This window comes from Centroberyx gerrardi, chromosome 20 (genome assembly GCF_048128805.1).
Source record: "Centroberyx gerrardi isolate f3 chromosome 20, fCenGer3.hap1.cur.20231027, whole genome shotgun sequence".
NCBI classification, from domain to species: Eukaryota; Metazoa; Chordata; class Actinopteri; order Beryciformes; family Berycidae; genus Centroberyx; species Centroberyx gerrardi.
This window is the reverse complement of record NC_136016.1, coordinates 8,436,878-8,462,219: the sequence shown is the minus strand read 5'-3', so window position 1 is coordinate 8,462,219 and position 25,342 is coordinate 8,436,878. Positions and strand designations below refer to the sequence as shown.

Below are 25,342 nucleotides of genomic sequence, written 5' to 3'. Positions count from 1 at the left end.
GGCGTAGGGAGAGGCAGACATGACTGCAGCGCTGGAAAATGAAGCTAGACGCACCATTACCCCCAGTGCCACAGTATTTGTTTTGCACCATGATGTAAGCACCTCTGCGTTGCGCGCGTGAAACGAGGAACATATTGCGCACATCCTGCGACAGCGCGTTGTTACGCCTAAGAACCCCCCTCCCCTCCCCTCTATTAGTCAATAGGGGTGTGGATCCAGGGAGATTTGGATCCATAGTAGACCGTTTCCAAATCCAATGGGACAAGTATTAACTCTATCAACGCCCTTTTATCATGCCTACATAATGCACTCCTCATCATTATTATTTAAGGTGAGTCATTAACGCGATCATCTTTTCTTTTTACCACAGGTGGATTGCTCATTGGTCGAAATCCGTCCTGATTAGAATCGCCGTCCGCATCCAGCTGTTGCATTCATCTGAATCAGACAGCTGAAGTAGTTAGTCATTCCTGTGGGAACAACAGTTAGTCTGCTCTACTGGGCAAGAGCTCAAAGCCCACAGGAGACACAGAGAGAGACGGTAACAGGTGTTGCTGTGATGCATGCAGAGCTACTTCGTGGTGAGCATACCTGCCGACGCTCCCTCTCTCTCTCACACACACACACACACACACAAACACATACATGCGCGCTCACACACAAACACACACACACACACACACTCGCGAGCACTAGCTCTCCAGATGGCCATCATACAGGATCAGTGAATCAGTTCTCTGGCGGCCATTGTGAGGGCGGAAAGAAAAAAACAGCTTGTGATTTGTGATTTGTTCACGAGCCAATGACCAGGCAAAGTTGTCCCACTGATTGCGTGTAGCAGCATGATAAGGCTGCCATGGCGATTGTCTCTGTGAAAGGAGAAAGCGCACATGAAACAAGGCTCCGCTTTTTTGTCTCGCGCTCAGGTAAAATCCCCACCGGGCCTATTTGGCTACAGTTGGGAGTAACTCATCTTAATCCAGGTTCACACTTCAACCAGGCACACTGTTGGCAAACAGATGAAGACCAGATGAAGCCGTGATTTGTGGTGTCTCTCCTCCATCTCTTTCATGCAGAAATCTGGAGCGCTCTCTTTCAAAACGTCTGCCGAGACCACGCTCTCTCTCCGCTGTCCAACTGAGCCTTGGTCATTGTTTCCATTGTTTTCTTGGCTCCAAAAAACAACTCTTGTCATCCACAACAATTCGACAACAACAATCCAACCCCATTTGAGGCATGAATTGTAGGTTGTATTTTTTTTTTGTTTCTTTCATGATACAGATGCCCAAATTGTTCTGTCAAGCGGGCAGCCCAGAGTGAAGACATTGGCATTTACGGCGCTGGGATCGGAAATATGACTGTGTCTAAGGAAACCCTGTGGCTAGATGACAAGGCTGATTAAGCCATTAAACTCCTTGATATGTATTTAGCATAATCTGGCCTGCCTGCAAATAAGGAGGTAGAGAGCTGGGTGCGACTGTTTTTATCAAAAGCTGTTAGTTAGCCCAATCAAAGCAACCGCTGGGAAGCATCAGCTTTAATTCAGCGCTGTGAGGGATAGAGAGGAGCGCTCTCTCCCTCTCTCCCTCTCTTTCTCTCTCTCTCTCTCTCTCTCAGGGGTGAAGAGATTCATTTCTGTCATCTGAAGAGATGAGGAGTGATCTGCCACGGCCCCCTGTTCCTCCCAGCCTCAGGTCCTTTCATGTTCTCAGCTTAATTTGAGCTGAACCAATGTTTATCACTCTGCAGCAACTGGGCTGAATGGCTGGGAGGGAGGACAATTCTTCTCATGATCTGTTTCTGCCTTGGCTAAGATTGTTGTTTTGCTTGTAAACTCCAATACTATTTCCCCTCTGGGTTAGATTAGAGTTGCTCTCCTCGTCGGATAATGTTTTAATCAACATCTGCATTTTATTCATGTCGTGTTACATGCTGATACTTCATGGATGCATAGTTAAGCGATATAATTCAGCTATATTAGTTCTCACAAAAGTGGTATAGTGGGCCATTTGTTCTTTCTAGTTATGATGCTGAAAGCCACTCAATTTTGCTTTGTGATTGCCTATCTAACCATGGTACGATTGAACATATTGTAAAATATGGCATTTAACAGGCTGTTCTTTCTTGTTTAACTACAGTCGCTGCTTTTTTTCATTAGCGATGTGGAGGCGAGTTGCATCTTCCCTGGTTCTCCAATTCTCTCTCTCTCTCTCTCCCTCCCTCTCTCTTCTCTCACTCAGCTGCACACTCCTCGTCTCTCCAAAAAACAAGCGGGCTGTCGCCTCTCCCTTCTGTCTGCCCCATCTGTGATGCAGTATGGGCCACTGGCTTGATAATGATAGGCAGGCGGAGAGCAGAACCGCGCACGAGGAGGAGGAAAAAAAACAAAAAAAGGGAACAAACCAAACCGCTAAAATGGAAGACAAAACTCTAATCAATTGCCTCGCCAGAGTCTAGCAGAGGTCTCGCCCCGTTGATAAAAGGAGGCTTACAGTAGTAGCTCTCGCTCTGCCCGACAGCCCTCCCACCCGTACTAACGTGTGACATGCTGTGTCACGCACCGCAGAGATGCATGGTGGGAAAGAGGCGGAGGACGGCCTCTTGATAACACAGCAGATGTGAACCCCTCGGAAAGCCATCGGCCCACAATTGATACCATGTGTTTTTTTGTTTTTTTTTCTCTTGCTCGCCCCCCCCCCCCCCCCCCCCCCCCCCCCCCCCCCCATCCTCCCTCCCGCCCCTGCTCTCGTGTTGGAGTGAGGAAAGGCCCGGAGGCTCGTTAAAAGTTTAATATACTGTACAATCACAGTAATTGACTAGAATTTTCAAGTTCTCCCAGTCATGGTCTTAATTTATGAAGTCCCTATGAAAGTTTAATGGATGAGCAGTTGCAGAGTCGCAGCTATCTAAATCATTCCGCAGCTATCTGGGCCCGCGCCGCCTGCCAAGTCCCGCCGTTAGCGTCCCGTGCCCTAGAAAGATGGCCAGATTGCTCCGAAGGCACGACTGTCGCTGGACGTCTGTTCCGCACATTGTACCTAGAGGTCCTTCGCAGAGCCGCACGACAGGCTGTGAGCTCGCAAGCCGAGGGAGCGCTGGCACACAACCCCGTCCTGTCGTTGCTCACCAGATATCCCCTATGTAAGTTTGGGGTTTCATGTCTTCTATTGTATTATTCATGCCAGAGTCTTCTTGAAACTACAGGCTCCCCTGTCGCATGATGTGTGGAATATAGCATGCTCACTTAATTATGGAGCAGCTCTCATGAGGGGCATATCAGAGGGAGCTGACAAGATGAATTTGGTACCCTGGTTTCTCTCGCTTATGAATTGCGAGAAACGCTGCAATTTGCATGGTAGGAGATATGATATGCCATATCCGTGTTTCAGTTTTAGTAACACTAGCCCGGTCGGACCTGAGATGTTTATTATTGTTATTAATATTTTGTCAGGAAGCGGGGCTCTGAGTGACGCGCAGCCCAGGAAGGGGCTTATTAAAAGAAGTTATTGTCGGCGATCGCTGCGCAGAGATGCAACACAATGATTAATGGTGTGTTTTACAGCTGACAAAAAAAAAACACAGGCAGTCTCCAACCTGGGAGGACAGCGCTGAGAAATCACGGCAGGGAAAGTGCTAGGTATGCTTTACCTCCTATGAAAGGAACCGTCCTTCAGATGTGCATCATCCTGGACTGATGAGAATCATAAAATCCAACTGCTCTGATTTTTTTTTTCCATGAAATACATTTTTAGTTTGTTTTGACCTACTTAATGTTCTCCATTTCGGATGTTCCATAATGGAATAATCTGTGTTTTTTGGTCTTGTACAGGATGATGTAATATCACAATTGCATCACTTAAGCCCTAAACATGAAAACAGGCTGGTTATAGCATTTCCCTCTTGGACTTGATAGGTAGTCGCTCTGTCTCCCTTTTCCAGAATAAGACAACATACACAGTTACATACAGTATTGTAGCAGTGTCTTGTCATTCCCAAACAGTAACAAATGTATCCCATCTCAGCCACTCTGTCTCTGTGTCTCAGCATCCAGATGATGTCACTGGAGACTTGCTAAAAAAAACCTCTTCTCTTAAACCCCGGTAGCCTGATTTGGAGAGGAGTGGAGGAGTAAAAGAGCAGGGAGAGAACAGAAACAGGCTTACAGCCATCCAATTGTCACAGTCCAATGCAGTCCAATCATATCTCCTTCCCCTCCTGTGCCCCTGCCCTGTTCTATCCCACGCCGTCTGTCCTTGAGGTAAAGACACAGCTGGCGGAGTGGGACTGCGGCCTCCTAACTTATCAGCCTTTTTCCCATCACGCACTTATCAGAGCTCCCTCCTTCTCCTCCTCCTCTTCCCGCTGTCTTTTTGTTTACCTTGCTCTTGTCATGGCAAGTAAACACTGGCAGTTATCTCTCTGATGGCAACATCTCAGACAAGCGAGATCTGCTCTGCTGTACATCTGGTGTGTCATAGCTCAGTGCAAGCACTATGAGGACAAAGGGTTTCATTGTGGCACATTTTATAAAGCCAGTATACCATTACATAGCATGACATTAGTATGACACTTTTTTATCTTTGAACCACTCATGCAACCATTGTCATATAATGCTTATGACTACAAAGATATCACATAGTTGTGTGTGTTTCTCTGTGGCTGTGCATTTGCATGTATGGGTATCTGTTTACATGTGTGTATGCATGTATGTGAGTCTGTAGTTGTCCAGTAGGGGAGGCTGTGTGTTTCTCTGTGGTGCTACCGTCGCATCTCTGGCCCTGGCCTCCTTGTAGTAGCCAGCGGATTAAGTCTGAGCCTCAGTGGATCCTGTGTGTCAGTCCCTTCCCAACACCCAGAGACACAACACAGCATGAATGTCAGTCCCCATGCTCCCCAGTCCCTGTGGGAAGATCCATTCACATCCAAAGGGACGCAGGCTGCGGGCCAATGGAAGCGGCTAGCGCTAACCTCTAAGCACAGTAAATACTGTAGCTTTACACTCAGTGAACACGGCCAGGGCCCTCAGCAGCATGCTGGCTGTGTACACTATCTGGTTCAAGTGATGTCACAGGGGGCAGCGGATTTAAGCAGGTTTTAGTTTGACTCTAATCCCCTTGTGGCAAACGCTGTGGACGAGAGAACCGTCCCTGCCAATGGCGTGGATCAACCCCATTGGATTAGCGCGGCCCGTCCCCTCCTCCATTCTGCCGCCATTGTCCAGCATGTGCGTTTTACCCCAATTTCTTTACCCTCAGTCTTGGTTTGGGATGTGAGCGTCATGCCCAGCACAAGCATGATCCCTGCTGTCCTGTGTAGAATGGAGTAGAGCCTCGCCTGAAAGGTGTGTTTTATTTGTGTGTGTGTGCGTACCCTTTTTATGTGTTCGTCATGTTCTGCTTCTCTCCTCATGGAGTTCTAATGTTTCCAGGGTTGAATAATTTAGATAGGCTGCCAGCAGGGAGCTACATGATAGCACAGCCTTAAGGGAGATGGGTGGGGGGGGGGACCTACAGCTGCAGATCAGGTAAAAGGGTACCTCACGCTTCACCTTTTCTCCTCTCCTCTCCACTCCTCCCTTTTGATGGGGGGGAGTGTAACTGGAGAGTTGAAACACAACACCCGGCTCTGTTTTCCCCTTTTTATAGCTGTCCTCTTTATTGTCTTTACTGATGCCTAACTCAAGCGAGCAGTCGTGTTTCGGTGGCTCTCGGGGCCAGTGCGGTTTGGCATGGACTGACGGCCAGTGCGACAGGGCCACGGGTCGCTGTCTCTACTGTGGCACTATTGCGGGGCGAAGGAATTCGGTGGCGCCGGGTGGGGGGGACGCCGGGGTGTGGTTTCAGCACCACCCACAGCTTGGTGAGAAACAGGAGCCGTACACGACGTTCCAGCCCTCCGTCTACAGCCAGCTCCTGCTGGACCGGCATGGGCCCGAGGCGCGGCAGCTACTGAGGAAGAACTCCGTGCCCGAACTGAGCAGCAGCCTCTACCTCAGGCAAATGATGGCAGGCCGGGCCTCTGCGCCTCCACAGGATTACTACCAGGCTGACGCCGCCTTATCTGGTCCCCCACCTGAAGAGCCTGGCTTTTATAGGGCCAACCAGCACCTGCTTAACAGATCAGCCTTGCATTACGGCTCCAGCGCCGGGGGGGTGAGGCCGGCCTGGGATCAGGGACAAGCCAGGGCCACCCCTTCTGCGCCGGGCTCCGCTCCTACACCCGCCCCCGCGCCTCCCCCCCCTCCACCTCCTCCCCCGCCTCCTCCGCCACCCCCTCCCCCTCCTGCTCACGAGCTGAGCCGTTTGTATAGGGATCCTCTGGGATCCAACATGATCCCAGACGTCCAGCGCATTTGCGGCAGCTCTCCCTCTCCTGCGGTCTACGGGGTCCAGCCCCCTCTTTCCATTTACGCCGCCGAGTCTCTCTCCGCTCACCAAGCTTATAACGACATCAACAGCCTCTCCCTGGACCCCCGCCAGGCAGCTGCCACCTGTTTAGTGGTAGACCCGGCTTCTCAGGGAATGGACGGAGCTTTCCCTCGAGCCTACGGAGCTATAGCCTCCCAGAGGCTGCCTTATGACCCACACTATGACCCCAGCTCAGCTATGGTGGGTGCCACAGCTGGCATGACCTCAGGCATTCCCGCTCACCATCCTAGCACCGCAGACCCCAAGAAGATGGTGGACCCGGGCTTCTTGGCTTTCTTGCGAGCCGAAGGCTTGGCTGAAAGCACCATCACTCTCCTGCTGCAGCAGGGCTTCGACTCCACCGGCATGCTGGGGATGATGGAGGACCACGATGTCCGCTCTGTGGCCCCTAACCTGGGCCAGGCCCGCGTCCTGTCCCGCGTGGTGCTCAACTGCAAGACCAGCGGGACGAGCCTGGCCACGCGTACCCGATCCAACAGCTTCACCCATCGCAACGACCTGTACACGCAGCCGCAGGGTTTGAGCATGGACCCCAGCCTGATGCATCAGCCCCCCACCACCATCCAGACGGTCTCCCCCAGGATCGAGTTCCTCGGCAGGAGACCCAACAGCGCCCCCTCCCAGCACCTCCTAGAGACCACCACCTACCCAGGAACAAGGCCCCTGGCGACGGGAGCTTTCCCCATCAGCCCCGGAGGATACAGCAACGCCGTGACTCAGGGAAGACCCGTCTCCATGTACAGTGCCCACACCGGCCTTGCCATGTCCGCTCAGGGACAACAGCCTCTGGCGCTCCCCGGCGCCCCCGGAGCACCCAAAACCTTCACCGGCTCCTACTCCCCCATGGAGCTGATGAAGAGAGCCCCCAACCTGCCCCCAATGTCACCAGTAGTGTTGGCCAGCCCCCTGCACAGCCCCCAGCTGCTCCGGAAAGGGAACACCGCTGCCATGGAGAGCACCGCCGTGCCCGCCACCGCTTCCAACACTCTCCAAACGCAGAACCTTAACAACAGCAAGATGGTGGGACGCCGCACTGGTCCACCTGTCATAGTCTCAACCATGGTCACCACGCCTGACACAAGTAACGTCAATCCTCACCTTCCTCACCAATCTCTTCTCAACCCCTTCTCCCCAGTAGCTTCTGCCTTGCCCCTGTGTTATATAGATCTTTCTTATGTATGGATACTGTCAACTTGTGTTCAACTATTGAGGCTGCATTCCTTAATTTTTCTCTAGTGTGCCAATTGCAGGTATTGCTAATAATTTTGTGTTTTGTTTTTTGTATGCTCATATCTTAGATTAGATGCATAGAAAGAGATTTAATTCTGCGGTTGGGTTTTATTCAAAATAGTTCATGATTGATTTTTGGCATACTTTGAAAATCATTACAATTTAGCACTGACAAACCTTTTTGAATGGAGGAGTAGCATGTATGATGCATCTGACAAGTTAAGCAGCTTTTCTCTAAGAGGTCTGTTTTTAAATTGCACAACTATTTATACATCTATTGCAACAGCGTTGTGTCATGTGCCCGAGGGGATCCTGTCTGTGTGATCCAAGTTGAAACATTTCTTATGAAATGCACTCTAGTTATTGAGGTCAACCTTTTTCCCTCTTTTTCTTTCACTTAATATATTGGTCAGAATCTTTTTGATTGAGGCCACAGTGTGCTTTGGAGTGGTTGTATAGCTCCATCATACCATCTCTGTTCCGAGGTGTCTTGTGTTTGGTTTGTTTACTGGTTACGGTGGAAAATATAAATGCGAGTGCACACAGCAATCCGGCAAAGTCCCATTTTAAATCTCTTAACAGGCTATGTGTAACCTGCGAGTATCTCATTCTAAATCCGTTTTTAATATGACAAAGTTAGTAAATGTCCAAAATACATAAAGGGCTAGCGTGTCTCTAGTATTTACAGATTTATTTCCTTGATGGAGAGTTGCTGTCCCTATCTATTTTACACTGTACTCTCTCCTAATCAGGGGCTTAATGGCCACAAATCCAATAACGCTAATTGGATGTGTGGTTGTTGTGCTATAATAGGTAACTGTTTTTATGGACACCCTGTTGACTGTTTGAAATTCCAACCGCATTGCATCGTGGCTAGAAGTTTTATTTTTTTATTATGTTGTAGCTGTGAGCCTGAAGTTTAAGTCAGTCTGACGTCAGACAGTAGATACACAGATAGTTCCCAGCTACTTACTCAAACTGAAAAGTTAATTGACAGTAAATTTCCCCGGCTCTGTGCTGCTTTGGCTCACTTGCCAACATTTTTCAGAATATGCTACAGTTGAAGCAGTTCTGTGGGAGATTGAGACACAGAAGATTGCCGTTAAATCCATAGCAGTTATGATGCTCGCTTAGAAATTCTGATGAATCGATTTGCATGGATATAGAGTTTCATCCATGAAAGAATTGAAGTGTTTTACTTATGTAGATGATGTAAGCATGCTGCCGCAAATCACTAAGACAAGACCGGGCTCCTTGTCTAGCTGATTTTTTTTTTTTTACGCTGGTGTTTTCCTCAAGGATAGCCACATATTCCTTTGAATATATTAACATTCGTCATCAGCAGGCACACAGAACAGGTAATTATGTGGATTTTTTTGTGGAATTTGCTAGTTTTATACCAGGTCAAGACAGCTAGTCTGGCAGGTTTTTGTATTCAATTTACCATGAGAGTGAATTCTCCAGCGAGGCATCATCTCAGCTTATTGTTATAAATAAAGGCCTGGATTCCTCTTCCCAACAAGTTGATTTATTTCCCTGCTGATGAGAGTTGATGAGCGTAGGGAAGAATTAAATCTTTTAACCTTGCTTTTGGCCATGCGGCCCTGCGTCCTGCCTGCCTGTCTAATGGGTCTGTGGGCTGCTCAGTACTTGTGATAGAGTAATGAGTTTTATGAAGTGATCCCTTGCGTTTTCACGGCTCCTCTTGGTGTGTTGTCAGGGAAATTGGAAGCGAGGTGCCGGGTCTGGAGGAGGAGTTGGGGGGTGGGGGTGGGAGCGAGGCGGGAAGTTGCCCCCCCTCCTCCTCCCTCCCTCCCTCCCTCCCCCTCGTCACATTCCTTCTCCCATGCTTTGTTTGCCGCAAATCTACGCTGCTCTCCAAGGTCGCAGCGGCAGACATTTTTTGTCCTCAAGTTAAACATTCTTTTAGCACAACAAACTCATTTGCATGTGGCTGACATTTGTTGCTTCAGTAATTTCATCTGATAATGGGCAGCCCTTGCCGACGATCGGAAAGCATACTCCTTAATTGTGTGTTGCTAGGCAACCTGGGTTTCGGTGGTAATCAGAGAAAGATAATCTTCACATTTAAGGAAGGGGAAAAAGTGGAGCCCTGCATGCAGCGCTGCACATTTATTTTGTGCACTTGTTACTTTCTTTTTTTTTTTCTTTCTTTTTTTTTCGGAGCAGCCATTTGCAGTTTGGAGCGGGAGAAAATTGAGTGAAAATAATAAGATGTTGCTGTGGCACTTAATGAAAACATCTCTCTTACTCCCCCCCCCCACGCCCTCTCTGTCTCTCTCTCTTTCTCTCTCTCTCTGAGCAATGTACATCTCAAGAGATTGCTTCTCATTTTTGTGCAAAGGCTCTAGTACCCTGGTGAAGAGCTCTCTTATTACACGCATGGTGTTTTATGTTCAAACATGCATATTGATGAGAAGTTGACACATTATGCTTTTGCGCCTACTGAATAAATTGGTAGTTCTTCCAATACAAACCAGTCTCCTTTTTATCGTCATACATCAAAGTGTACATTTCACACATAGCTGTCACTGAATCAGCATTGCCATATAGTCGATTCCCTATTTATTCTCAAAGCAGAGGTTTGAAAACAAAGATTTGAGCAGCAGGGAAATCGGTAGCTCCTAAAGATGTGCGTGATGTGCGTGATGGAGGTGCAGGTGGGAGGGCCCTGCCTGTGTACTCCTCTCCGCCGGGCCCTGTGTTGGTTGGCTAAGGCCATAAGTAGCATTAATAACGGCATTAACTGGTTGAGTCGAGCTTGGTTGCGACAGTTCCCCTTCCGCCCAATGTAGGGAGAGAGCGCCTTGCCGCACCCACATTGGCCATGGAGTTGTCCGTCAGCGCCGTACCGCAGAGCAGCACAGGTGGGTAAACCTAACTACACTGTCACGTGAGGCGGGCTAGCAGCTAGTGATGCGATTAGCCGGTATTTTGCTTGGTAGATTAACTCGGGTGGAAACTACACGTGGTTTCCTTACGGAGATAATCCTGCGTGTGATCCACAGAACATCTTCGAGCTGTACTTTTCTGGGCTGGAGAATTAGGAGGCTATGTAAGGGGGATGGGGGGGATGGGGGGGGGGGGGGGGGGGGGGGGGGGGGTTTGGGGGCGGGGCTTGTAGCTTAGAGGAGGAAGGGTGGCTTGTGCGTGGACCGGAACTTGGCAACAGCCCCCCTCAAAGCCTTATGGGATATGTTACCTCCATGTCTTGATGTGTTAACTTGTATGTGTCTTTTGTCTTGGTGACACTGTGCCCAGGTTGTGTATATCAGATGGTTCCTGGGAGGTTAGTCAAAACATGGCAGATCCCCCCCCCCCCCTTTTTTTTTGACAGGAAGCCATCAGCTTCGCGGCTGACAGTTATGTAACCTTCAAGTGCACGGCTCCCGCGGGGCCCTCAATGGGATTTTAATTTCCCTGCCTGTGTTTGGAAGGACATCCACGAGGATGCATGCCTAATGTGCTCTCAGCTGTCCTTGGCTCAAGTGCTTTGTTCAGGTGTCCGCTTCTGACATTGATTTCAGCGTGCATTCCTGCCTGTTTTCCACTGGCTAGTCGGAAAGAAACATTCTCCCTTGTGTCAGTGTGCTCAGAGACTTGTTTCTGCACATGCCTCTGTGTGTGTGTGTGTGTGTGTGTGTGTGTGTGTGTGTGTTGAAGCCAAACCAGTGTCCATCTTTCCTTTTTGTGCAAAGCGCAGCGTCCATACTGGTGCGTGCGTATGTGCGTTTTTGCGTGCATGGGTGTATTTTAGTGCTTATTTTGGCACACGTGCGTAAAGCCAAAGTATTTGTGTGTCGTGATAGATGGCCTGTTGCGTGTGGATAGATAGTGTGGGAGCAGATGTCCCTCTCTCAGCAGCAGGAAGTGTTTGTCTTCATCTGAGGCCGGCTGCATGTGACAGAGCTGAGGCCCCCAGAGCTAACATGCTGACAGCAGGACGTGGGGACAAGACCCTAAGTTTCCTCTATCTGTCTCTTTCTCCCTCTGAAGAGCACTCTATATATATATATGTCAAGTACAATGGGTTGACACAGTGCTGTCAGGCCCCTAACTTGTTGTTGATGTAGCGATGGGTAAAGGGGCTTTTATTGTGGAGGACTAATGGCTTATGTTACCTGTCTAGGAATAGGCTGGGAATTAGAACGGGGAAATCCCACTGGCCATCTGTGTGTGTGTGTGTGTGTGTGTGTGTGTGGACGCTACTATACAGGCATCACGTGTCGGTGGGGCTCTGTGTCATCCTCCCTAATCCCGCTGATATGAATGAGCGGAGACAGACAAGAGGTTTCATCTCACACGGTATTGGTCAGCAGATATAATGGGGAATGCGGCTTTATAATACTCGTCCCAACCCCCGCTCCTGTAAAAAATGCCACTTCAACATGTTGCACAAAGGACGAACACGCACTCCACGGCTCAGAGGACTTACTCTCCGGGAAGATGCAAATGTAGAAGTCGTGTGTGTGTGTGTACGGTGCACACAACAGGTAATCATCCATACTATCTATAAGAGCTGGTCACCGCTCACGTATGGATTCTCAAAGCCCTCGTCTGCGCGCAGCCCTTCTGTCACGTGTCTCCAGTTTCCCAAGAACCTGGTAAATGTTACATGAACTATCTGCTGCTCCATCTCTGCTCAGGCTCTGTATTGTTTGTCTCCCCGGGGAAATATGGCCAGGAAAATCTATTTTTCCACTGCAGTAGTTTTTCTCAGTGAAAAAAAAACAAAAAAAAAACAGAAAATAAGTGAAAGAAAAAAGTGTTGTCGAACCCCCATCCTCTCTCGCTCCCCCCCTCCCCTCTCTGTTTTCTCATGGTTGATCTTTCCAAACCATCAGTTGCGTTCACAGAGGGATTAATGGTTTCTGTGAAGCGAGCCAACCCGTGGAGGGAACGGGCCCTTTGAGCGAATGAGGAACAGCTGGTCTCCCCTGCTTGTGACAGCCTGTGTGTGTGTGTGTGTGTGTGTGGGTGTGTGGAGTGGCAGCTGACCCCTGCGCAGGGTCAGAATTGTCCTTCCTGGTTCAAAAGTGGCCCTAAGGTCCCCTCACCGCTCCCTAACGCACAGGGGGCCAAGAGATTTTCACCCAGCTACTGTAGCTGCTAAGTAACAGATACATGTGTCTTCTACAGTGTTAATGCGTTCACGATGAAGGACGTTTCTCTTTCCACTAGAGTGTCTGCAGGAGAGTCTCAAAATGTTTTAAGTTGAATTATCTCAATTCAAGGCCTTGAAAGATCTTTTAATGTGGTTAAGCGTTATGCTTAGTCTTAAATGCAGTTTCAGAGGTCTTTACAATGTTGATTTTTCTCATTGCACTACTTTTCAAGTGAGAAATCTTTGATACTGCTGCTCCTTTTTCTTCACTCTTCAGGCTTATTTGGGGAATGAAATTGGTCAAATTTGATTTGAATTTGCATTAAAAAGCTCTGGGAAAAAAAAGTCTTAAATTTGACTTGGAGAGAGAGAGCTGCTCCTTGAGCGGGTTTCCCAGAAAAATACACCAATTTCAGGTTATAGGGCTTAGGGATGACAGGAGGCAAAGTGACTGGAATTTAGCCACTGTCACACTGGTCCCTGTTTGTTCCTTCACAGGCCTAAAGGTCACTGCAGAACACTAATGGGCAGAGGAGTGTGTGTGTTTGTGTGTGCTTCATGTGCCGGAGTGTGTGTGTGCTCCTCTTGTGACATGTTTTGATCGGCGAGAAGGATCTCGCGGCTATTTTGGGAGAGCGCGTTGTCATGTTTATTCTAGTAGGCCTCCGTCCCGCGGCTGTTTTGTTTACAGGACGGCCGCGACGTGCGCCCGCCGCTCGCGCCGAAATAATGGCAGCGCTTTGATATAATCTCCCCAATTATCTGTCGTCAATTCTGCCGTATGATTATTCTTCTTCTCCGCGGCAGCTGGGGAGGAGATTGGTTGTGCGCACGTCCAACGGAAAACAGCTGCATCCACTAAAACAGACAACTACCTCTGCACACCTCCCCGGCCATTTTTTTTGCCCCCCCATTTTCTCCCCCTCTCTCTCTCTCTCTCTCTTTCTCTCTCACTCAGTGGTGGGCAGGTCAGCCTGAATTATTCATCAGTGTGAAATGAAAAAGCTCATGGATATTGAATATCCCCTCTGAAGTGGTGGCCAACCTTGTTTTTTTCTTTCTTTCTTTCTTTCTTCTTCTTCTTCTTCTTCTTTTGCCACCGAAAAGAGCAAAGAGCGGCAGATCTCATTGCCAAGGTATTTCAAAGGTTAACCGATTGCTTTACCGCTCACACATATTTACTTTCTTCACATCTGGGACCGGCGAGGTTGGGGGGGGGTGGGGGGTGGAGAGCGCGAAAAACGGAGAGGATGGAGAGGAAGATGGAGGAGATGAGAAGAGAGAGAGAGAGAATAAATTATGGTTTGGGATCACATAATCCCGGAGAACAGTAATCTGTGTTGCTGTGGCTGTTTTGGAAGAAGACGTTACCCCCGACCACAGTGGGCTCCCCTGTTATGTCGCCGCAGCTGATTCAGTAACCTTGTTTGTAGCCCGCTGCGAGGCCTGTTCTTTCACGGAAAGAGTGTGTTTGCGGTCGGTTGCGGTCGTCCCTATCGACCGGTTGTCATTCTCCTCCCATGTGGCCCAGCGTGTTCCTCCATTGTCCCCCTGCCTCGTCTTTTGTCCCGCGGTTTGATCTGAGGCCCGCACTGCAAATCAATGCTACCGCTCGCCATTCACTCAGCTCAGTGGCCAACAAACCCAGCGGGGACGCTCGGAACATCTCCCATGTGAGGACGTTTAAAATGAACAGTGAGGGTAAGGGAAAAAAAAAAAAGAAATCCTTGAAGCTGCGTTGTGCTCTGTTGTGCTTTTTACTGTCTTTAGGACATTTTAGTCATATTAGAATATTTCGGCGTCCGCCATTTTCTGGCATTAGCCTCTGTATTTGTCTAATGAGTGAGCTGAACGCTGTGTCCCTGAAGGACGGAGACTTAAAAGAGCCTCCTCCGTGCCAGAGAGCGGATGCTAAGATAATGAATAAATGCAACTACTCAAGGGGGCGAGCTCTCACCAACGCCCCCCCCTTTTTTTTTGTATGTTGTACATGCTAATAGCACACGGAGTGTTTTATTCGTTCAATAATATCCGAGAGAACAGTGCGGCATTGACCCCTTGTCGCACCCTGTCTCTCATTGCCCATTATGTTACTTCTACCCTGTACTGTTTCAGTCATTACAGTCCATTTTCCCCCATTCCCAATTTCTACTGCAGCATAGACAATTACCCAGGAATCCTTTTAAGAGTATTCCCAAAGAGCAAATGTGCCTGCGGGAGGCAGCCAGGGGGTTTTACCGGCAAACCCTCTCCAGAACTATTCTTAACAGACTCACAATGATTGACAATTGGAGAGGGGAGAGCAATTTTATTTTCCTATGAATAAAAAATAAAAAAAACTCCACACAAATTATTTGTCTTCCAGGAAATGGTTTTAGGGGGGGACCCGCAATCCCCCTTTTTTGTTTATTCGAGAACGTCCCGGTCTTCCCAGGTAATTGTGTTTTTTTAGCGGTCGACCGGTGAAACGCAGGAAGTGAGCGGCGACCGGAGGCGTCAGGTGTTCCAGGTGCGGATCGTGTGACCGAGCTGCCACCTCCAATTACAGCGGGGGGGGGGGGGATGGGGGGCCGGGGGTTGGAGGGGGTGGAGCTTGAGCCCGACACAGGAAGTGTGAAATATCATCTGCCACGGTTTGGAGGGAGGAGGGAACGGGGCGGGAGGGTGGGAGTTCAGAGAGGGGTGTAGGAGGAGGAGGGGTGGGGGTGGGGGGATTTATGATGATGAAAATGGCTGTAACTCGGGCCGTAGCGGCTCTAAAAGGCTGTAAGTGGACACCTCCGAGTGTCTGACGGCTGACTCCTGGTTGACAGCACCCCGAGACCCCGCTGTATTTATTGTAATGGAGCACAGCTGGGCTGCAGCTCCGACGGGTTAATAGCCGTGCGACAGCTTTTTTTTGGGGGGGGCGGTGAGGGGGGGGGGGGGGTGGAGTGAGTGGGAGGTATTCTGTATGTGTATGTGTGTGTGTGTGTGTGTGTGCATGCGTTCTTATTTACTCATGCACTCCGCCGAGCGGCATGCAAGGGGCCGCACTCGGGGAGGGCGGGACCGTGCCGCGTCTCCACTCTCGCTGCCAGGCCAGATGGCTCCTGTCACCGAGTGGATGGAGGGGAGGAGGGGGGAGGAGCGATGGAGAGAGGGAGGAAGGAAGGGGGGAAGGAGGGAGCGCCGAGTCGCCCTTAACAGCGCCAGAGTGGCCCGTCCCCAGAGCCCCTCACATCTGGAGCCCACCTGCAGCTGGCTCACCCTTCTTCCTCCTCCTCTCCACCCCACCACCCCACCCACTCGCCCCCCCCCCACTCGCCCCCCCCCACTCTCTCTCTCTCTCTCTCACACACGCTCACTTTCCCTCATGCACTCGCACTCACTCGCTCTCTTTATTTTTCCAGAGGGGAAAGAGTGTGTCGGGGGAGGGAGTTGGGGTTGGGGTTTGGGTTGGGGTGGTGTGTGTTTGGTCAGGCTGTGATTTGTGGCAGTAATACCCATATTTCAGCAAGTTGAGCGCGTCTCTCCGCCCACCGCAGAGACGCGGGACCCACGGAGGGCGGGATGGATGGAGGGACGGTAGGAGGAGGAGGCGGCGGCAGCAGTAGTAGCGTTTTATTTTATGACTGCACCAGCCTCGGAGTGCTGTGGGTTTCGCTTTTTGTGTTGTAGTTCTTTTTCTTTCATTTTTTTTTTTTCAATCCTCCCCAAGTAAAAAGCGAGAGCGAGGATGTTCGCTTTTCTTTCCTTCCCTGTTGCTGCAACTGATCCAGAGGCCACAGGGGGGCTGTTCCTGCCTGGAAAATAAAGCCTGCCTGCCCCCCCTGGCTCCCCCCAAATAAAATACACTAATTTGCATTCCCTCGCTGTAATCTAGCCCTCTCTCTCTCTCTCTCTCTCTCTGTCCCTCATCCCTACATCCTTTCAGCCCTGGTCCTTGCTGTTCTGTGGGGAATGGAACGTGGGAGGGGAAGAGAGGAGGGGAGGCAGAGAAAACAAAAGCAGAGAGGCAATGTTGACTCAGGGTTGTTATCTGGACCGCTGCTGGTAGGGGCTGTGTGTGTGTATATATATATATATATATGTGTGTGTGTGTGTGCGTGCGTGCCTGGGGGGTTATTTACCCTGGCTGCTGCTGCCACGGCAGGTGCCTCTCGGTGGATCAACCTAGGCCTCCCAAATAAATATTCACCACGGGGAAATTAGACTTGCGTCACTCCATCACTCCCTCGTCGTGCCAAGAATGTCCACTCCACTGAGGACCGGCCATCTTACTCCCAAATCCCACTTGGAGTGTCACTGAGCGTAAAGGACACAAGAGAGATGAGAGATGAGAGACTTTTTTTTTTTTAAAGAGCGAAAAGATAAACCCTTCAATCGAGCCCAAACCCCGTTATCAGACAGGTGTGTGTATCTGCATTGTAGCTGTATCTGTATTTCATACGGAGCGGTGTGTCGGGACGGGAAACGAGCGTCTCTCCTGACATTTCGGTGGGATGCGCTGGCAGCGTGTTTCCTCAGATGTTTTAGCGCTTGAGCTAAGTTGTTGTTCGGCGAACAAACATGACCTTTGGCTAAGATTACGTTGCATTATTCATGGCCTGTGTATGACGTGTGGGTCCAGAGATCGCTGTCTATAAAGAAGAGATATGTTGCTTAATTAGCATCTTAGTGCACGTCCATTTGAGTAATGGCAATAATAACAATAATGAAAATAATATTTTTTTCTGTCTAGAGTTTTTATTAATTATCTTTAACAGAGCTGACAAAGTGATTTAACAATCACATAAAAGCAAGACTCATACTCATAAAATAAGTTTAAACAAGTAAAAGCAAGATGGCACCACAAGATAAGGATAAGAATGAAGGGTAAAAACAATAAAATATTTAAAAAAATAATAGGATAAAAGCCAAAACAAGAGACTGGACATTTTCTGTGTAACCACACTCTTGCCAGATGGTTGACGGTGGTTGACAGTGTTTACTGACATGGGTGCTATCTAGGGTGCTACTGCTCCTGAGCTGCCCTCCACCCCACTGACAGGAATCACCTGTGCACCCCGCCCCATGTTTGGACCTCCTTGGCAACCATCGTCCTCCCTGACAACCGAGCCTCTGGCCATCGTGTGTTCAGATGAAGCCCCGGTCTCCGAGCGGCAGGTCGGCCCTTACTTTACCACTCGCTTTCTTAAAATCCCTTTAAGTGCTTTAGAGGGATTTAAAAGGCCCCGACATCCAGCGTCCTCTCAGCGGCCAAGATCCAGCGCTTACAGGAAAAGGGCGCTTACAGTATAATTAGGCTGCTTAAAGAAGAGGACTCTCTTCTCAACGGTAAATCCGCACGGACAGTAAGGAGGCTCGGGCCCTTTGTCGGCTCCTCCCGAGCGTGACGGCCACCGCTGATGTCTCACTGTGCCAAAGGTCAGGGCTTAAAGGAGCAGCCAGGCTCACGCAGCAGGAGCGAGGCGGTGGTTGTGGTGGTGCGGTGTAGACCGAAGGAGAGATAGATCAGTTGATGAGTTAGATATTGAGTCGGTGAACTTTGAATTTGAAGCGGGAAAAAAGTGTCTGTATGCTCGGAGCAGGGAATCTCATATGGGGAAAACCAACGCCGTGACTTTATTCACCTATCGTCATACGTCTGCAGTGCTTTCATGTATTTGGACGCTACTTTGTGCATCAGATTGTGTCTTATTAAGTGAGTGTGTGCATTTGCTTTAAGGCGGCGGAGGCTGAGGAGGTGAACAGATGTAGCCTTGAATACTGGTGTAGGGCCCAAGTCTGGCTGCTCCCCCCCCCCACCCCCCATCTGAAAGAGGGAAAAAAAAAGGGGGGGTGGAGGGGGTTGGGGGTGTGTGTGTGTGGGGGGGGGGGGGTGGAGGGGACCCGCTGTGCCAATCTGTTCTCATTAGTGTTTACTCGCCCCCTTCAAAGTGCACTAACATGTGAGGACATGCACATCAACCGCTCTCGCTATGAGTCACGAGCGTATATAGCGGTCTGTTTGCGCTAGGCCTGTGGCTGCAAGTATCCCCCCCCCCCCCCCCCCTCCTCCCCACCCTCCCCACCCACTGAGACCCACGTCACTCTTTACATATCGCGCCCATCGCTTCCGACCGGTCTCCGATTGGCAAGCGTGGCACGGTGGCATCAGCTGGAGGGATCCCAGGCGGATCGTCGGGCCTCTTCAAAGAGCCGCACCTGTGAGTCGAGCAGCTGTGTGTTCAGATATGATGTACGATACACGCGACTGCTTAAGTCGGAGCTCGATGCTATTCGACCCTTTGACCTTTTGGCCTCGGCAGTCACTAAAACCTCCATCTGCGGTCACATCGGTGTTCTTTGATACACACACACACACACACACACCCCCCTCTTCTCTAATATATCTCCAACCTCGTACAGCCTGTCTTCTGAGAGGCTGTGATCTGCCACGTTCCATATTAACATATTGCTGTCAGTCAGCAACCCCCCCCCCTCCCCGCTAATGTTACTGAAGAAGAGACAGATCAGAGGGGCAGCCGTATCCCCACACTCCATCGAGGGAGAGTGTGTGTGTGTGTGTGTGTGTGTGTGTGTGTGGCTGGCCGGCTGGCAGGATGTGGGGGCTGCTGCCTTTGATGGTCACACTCTCTCAGATGTGTCACCGCCACAGACGGCGGCTCGGCTGTCTGCGAGGCTGACACGCTGCGTCTTCGCCCGCTGGGCTCCCCGCAACCGCTGGGAAACAACAGCAAGCCCGGATAGACACCTAAACACACACACACACACACTTGAACTGGATACACAATTATACCGCACACATTTATGCATGAAAGTAAAAGTAGCTTCACACCAGGATGGACGCTCTGACTAAAACACACACACGCACACACACACACACAGAACAAACACTTCCCTCACACACCCACCCACCCTCTGAGCCATGCTAACTGCTAGGGCCGTTCCACCTTTCCACTTTGCTGTCAGTGATAATCGGTTTGGGCGTGTGACGGCGCTGGGCTCTTTGTCTATTGGTTGCGCCTGTCACGCAGGCGACGAGGTGTGTGTGTGTGTGTGTGTGTGCGTGCATGCGTGTGTTTGTGTGTCCTTGTGCGTATGTGTGTGTGTGTGTGGCCGTGCTCCGAGACGAGCTGCTCGGCCACACTGCGGAGTGGCAGGGAGGCTCCGGTTACATTGTTATTCTAAACAGGGTGTTTTTCAGCCGCCCGTCCTCACAGTTATTCAACAGAGCTGTCTGTCAGTTTTTGCTCTCCCCTCCCTCCCCTCCCCTCCCCCTCCCCCCCCCCCCCCCCCCCCTCCCCTCCCTTCCCTTCCCTCCGGGGACCAAACTGTGAACTTAACACACTGGGCTCTGATGACTTCCCCGATGGTGTGAAAAACACAGCCAACTCCACAGCTGTAATGTTATTGCTGGAGTGGCTTGAATGTTGCATTGTTCTTCTGGCTCAAAGTGTGTGTGTGTATGTGTGTGTGTGTGTGTGTGTGTGTGTGTGTGTTTGTGTGTGCGTGTCTGCTTGCGTGCATGTGTATTTCAATCTGTGTGTATATTGTATATTGCAGTGTGTCAGAGGGAGGGAGGGGTAGTGTGTGTGTGAGTGTGCATGTCACTATTCCAATCTCTTCCCGGTAACCCGCAAAATACCAGGGTGGGGTGAGGTAGGGGGATGGGGGGGGAGTGAGGGGGGGGTTGTTGAGTTCTAGATGAAAGTGGAAAAGCAGAGGAGGAAACCGAATAATTGGGAGGGAGAGGGAGGTGAGACTGGGAGCGAGCGAGAGAGAGTGAGGGAGAAAGAGAAAGAGAGAGAGAGAGGGGGGAAAAAAGGGGGCAGGCGTTCTTAAAACACTGTGGAGGCCAGATCAGAAATAAAACATAAAAAAGGGGAGAAGGAGGAGGGAAAAAAGGGAGGAGGGAAAGAGTGTTTGTGAGTGTGTGTGTATGTGAGTGAGTGTGTGTGTGTGTGTGTATGTGTGCGGAGCCTATGAAGCGAACGCAGGGAGTAAATTGTGCGAGCCCAGAGCTCGGCTCCACATATTAGGGCTGGCACTTTTTATACAGCCGGGATTTTTTTTCTGCTCTCTTGCCTTTTTAGCGAGATCTCCTTTCTGCTCCTCCTGGCTTATTATCAGCTAAGACAAAGGCAGGAGAAAAGAGCTAAGAAGAAGAAGAGAGAGAGAGAGGGAGAGAGAGAGAGAGAGAGAGAGAGAGAGGGACACACTGAATGGCCGATGTTGCGCAGCTGACAGTGGAGGAAGCGGCAGAGAGAGTTTCCAGCCGTCGCGCTCCCCGACCGCAGCCTTTTCTTCCTGGGAGATAAAAAAAAAACCCAAAAAAAAACGGACAAAAGCCTCTCTCCCTCCCCTTTCTCCAACCCGCTACCATCCGATCGCCAGCCTGCACGCCGCTGGGGGTGTGTGTGTGTGCGCGTGTTTGTGTGTGTAAGGACGCCGCGGGTGTATGGTGCTTTTCTCCCAGCCCTCAAAGAGACGGACTGAAGATGATGCAGCCGGGGGCTCAGTGAGCGCTCGCTCCGCAAACCCCTTCCCCAAGCCGACGGAGGGCTAGACCGAGAGGAGCAGCTCCGGGGGAGGGGGGGGGTTAGAGGAGAGGAGGAAGAGGAGGAGGAGGAGGAGAAGAGAGGGGGGGGGATACCCTCCTTGGACTATCGCGGAGGGTCTTCCTCTTTCCTTCCCTTGTATTTTTGCCTTTTTCCCTTTTTTTTTCTTTTTTCCCATCCTCCCTCTCCTCAATCGTCTTCTGTTTTGGCTGCAATGCATAGTTCTTAAGCTGAAGAATGTGGAGGCAACATTTTCCAGGCAAGGAGCATGTTTCCTGTTTTCTTTTCTGGATGTCTAATAAAGTCTGGCATGTGGGAGGTGGGAGGTGGGAGGGAGGTAGGTGGGTGTGGAGGGAGGAGGGGGGGGGGTGACAGAGTGAGGATAAGAGGAGGGGAGAGGGGTGTGTGTGGGTGGGTGGGTGTGTGTGTGTGTGTGTTGTGGCGGTGCTCGGTTAGGTAGGTGAGTAGTCCAACAATGTTCTAATTTTGACGTGCGCTGCTGCTGCGGCTCAGCTCTGTATTTTTCACCCCCCCCCCCCCCGCCCGCCCCCCCCTCTGCCTTAGCTCTCTCGGAGGCTCTGAGCGCGCTCAGTAGCTCAGGGCAACGCAGAAGAATATGAGAGCGGGAAAGAGAGAGGAGGAAAGGAAGGAGGGAGGAGGGGGGGAGGGGGGGGAGGTCCGGCGTGGTCGTGCCATGGCTGCTGTTGACGCCCGCTTTTGTCCTTTTTGGAGTGTGTGGGCCCCGGCCTGCCGCGCACAAAGAGTGCCATTTAAGCGGGCGCGCTCTCGATTTGTTGGCAGGGGGGACGGATTGGTGTGGCGGGGCAGCTGGGTGGTGACAGGGGTGGGGCACAGGCAGCGCGGGACAAGTGGCCTTTGTGTGCTACTTTTGGGGAGGTGAAGGAGGGAAGGCAGGGAGAAGGCTGCCAACAAAGGGTGCTTATACCCAGCCCCCCCCCCCCATCCACCCACCCACCCACCCACCACCCATCACCCACCACCCCCTCTTCTCAACCACTAGAACTCATGCAGTGACCTAGCGCTGTCACACGCAGCTGAAGTGTTTGTGTGTGTGTGTTTGTGGCAGGTTTTGTGTGTGTGTGTGTGTGTGTGTGTGTGTGTGGAAGGGAGAGGGAAGCAGTAAATGAGTAATTCAGCCTCTGTAAACCTGAAGTACAGGCTTCTGGCAGCGCGCCATTAGAAATGGGAGGAAACTCCAGCAAGAAAAAACAAAGTGTTGTTTGACCCGTCTGCACATCTGTGCATTATGCCAAGCTTCTCCATTACTCCACAGTCATGCTGCTGGATGTCTGCCAAGGGTGTGTGTGTGTGTGTGTGTGTGTGTATTTGCATTCCTATTTGGTTGTTGGCATGCCCATGTAAGTGTGTTCCTGAGTGTGAGTGTACGTGTACATATACAACTTTGCGTGTGCGATGTAACTGACATTTGTGCCTAGACACACAATCCATACAATCCACAGACAAATAGCCTATCTATATCATAAGCCCACCCAGCCCTCCATGCCATGTGCCTTCACTCGCACACAGCCTGCCTGTCTGACTGGCAGCCTGTGTTAACTGGGTCTGGGTTGTGTTATTGTGTTAAAGCACAGTGCGGCTCAGGGTGGCAGAGTGAATGGCCACAACTGTAGCCGGTCATCGGCAGCCACCACCCAGCCTTGTTGTCAAGGAGGGAGCCACCTGCAAACAGCAGCTTGGGGTTGCTAGGTAACCAGTGGCAGCGGCTGACAGCAGAGACGGTAGAGGGCTCGTCTGGTCTGACTTCTCTTCCCTTCTCTCTTCTCTTCTCTTTTCCTCTCCTCTCCTCTCCTCTTTGGTCTACACTATACTCTCCTGATTTTCCTCCCTTTTTGACCATCTCACATCTGCGTTTCCCTATTCGTCTCTCGTCCCGCGTCCCCTCATGGCGGCAACATAACACCAGCAGCAGAGGCCAGCGGTAGGAAGAGACTCCCAGTTCCCTCCGCCACATCATGGAAACTCTGGCCTCATCTCCCCATGCACTGCTCCGCCGCGTCCCGCTGCCAGACTCTGACTAAGTGTTGCTGGCTCAGGAACCGCAGCCTCCAGCCCAGGCCTAGTTTTGGTTCCACAAGTATTTGTCTAGAGGAATGATGAGAATTAGATTACTGATGACTGAGATACAGATTGAGCAAAAATGTGATCTCATAAAAGCTAGTAATCTACATCAAGTGGTTTTAAGCCTTTTCACTGGAGACCTACATTTCCAAAATAATTTTCATTGCGACCCAGTTCTCATTTCTGATGACTGTTGTGCATCCTAATCGTGTAAAATTTACTCTTTTTAGACTGCTAACATAGCTCAGTATGTTATACAGCTTGCATCACCTTATACTGCAAGGACTTGACAGGGTTTTGGTAACATAATATATACAGCAGCTTTACATACCAAATTTCTGAAATCATTTCTGGAACGCACTTTCAGCTTCCAGCGACCCACCTGATAAATGCTAGAAAACCTGATCATTTAATACTTTTAGGAATTCCTCCACAAGTACGTAGCTCATCGAATCGAAGGACAATTTATGCGTAGGTTGCTGGTGATTATGCATGTATAATTCCATAGAACAAACAGTTTACCCTCTGGAAGCGGAGGCGTTCGGTCATGTCATTAGGAGTTTAATGATCAGCGGCACGCACAGAGAGATCAGTGGGATGTGGAGGTGACGCCGTAGTTCAAGAGCTGAGTGAGCCGCAGATCTAAAGGAAATGCCAGAGAGTATATCATTACACAGAACAAGACCCCGCAGGGTGTATGAGTGCGTGTGTGCCTGCTTCTGTGTGTGTGTGTGTGTGTGTACGTGCACATACATGCATTTGTTCCTTTGGCAGGTGAAACCACGACAGCTGCCACTGCCAGTGAAAATGTACTCTTCCTAAATCCTCACACACACACACACACACACACACACACACAGAGTCTGGCATCAGTGTAGCAACAAGCAGAGGAAGCGAAAGGATAGGAAATGAGGGGGATTAATTAATGGAGGAGCGAAATTAAGAGCACTCTGTCTCCTGCAGCTCCAACATGACCCCCCCCCCTCCCCACACACACACACACACACACACACACCCAACCCCACCCCCAATAGTGCACATTTGATGAGACTGATGGGGTGGAGGGGAGGGGGGGTGTACTGTATGTGAGTGTATGGCTCTGTTTGCAGTCAGACGGGCCAGCGGCTGCAGTGGGCCGGGCCGTGGAAAGCGCGGCGACCGCTAAGTGCCGCCGAAGACGCTGTTTTATTTCTGAGTGATCCGTCTGAACGAGCTGTGACAGGCGCTGTTCAAACAAGAGAGCTGCGAAAAGTGCTTGTCACTGCGGAGGTGAAAGCTGGTTTCTGTGCGATACAGTATCTGCCGGTGTCCATCATCTCTGCTCTTTGTGGTGAGACTTCAAGGAGATTGTAACCGCGCGCGCAAATTGTGAGTAAGATAACGTATGATCATTTAAAGGTGCTATATGGAGCGTTTTAACATCAATAAGTCATTACCACATTAATTCTGAGGCCTTAGTGGAATTAGATGAGACCATCACCAGGGAGATTGGCAGCTTCTACTGGCCTCTACGCTGCATTTTACATTGTTTGCCACCAGGTCGGGATTTTGCGAGAAATCTGCTGGATTGCTTTATGGCACAAAACAGGAAGAGGCCGATGTTCTGCCAGCGCAATGGCAGATGGCGCAGAACTAGTGAAAAGCATATGGAAAAATCACTTCCAGCATGTTTATCCTCTTCTTCAGTAAAGCGAAAGGGAAAACTTTTGACAGAAGAAGCAAAGATCTAACCATAACATTGGTGTGAGACAGAGGCTACCAATCATCTCACCCATGGCCTCATTGTTAACGATACTAATACCAAAGTGTTAGAATCAATTTGACGAAGATATATTGATTTAAAAATGCTACACGTAGCACCTTACAATCAATGAAACGCCACAAATTGATCCATTCTGCCGAGTCCATTCACC

General features: G+C 50.3%; 1 protein-coding gene across 3 annotated transcripts in view; it reads left to right on the top strand.

Moving 5' to 3' along the window:
- ctbp2l (C-terminal binding protein 2, like) overlaps positions 1-25,342 on the top strand; it is an 83,396-nt gene that overhangs the window by 35,850 nt on the left and 22,204 nt on the right. Inside the window, exon 1 of one of the 3 annotated variants that reach the window (XM_071907698.2) lies at positions 5,670-7,509. The exons of the other annotated variants lie outside the window; for them this stretch is intronic. Coding sequence (XP_071763799.1) covers positions 5,670-7,509 — 1,840 coding nt within the window. Of the gene's footprint in view, positions 1-5,669; positions 7,510-25,342 lie in introns of those variants that run through there. 3 annotated transcript variants of the gene reach the window in all.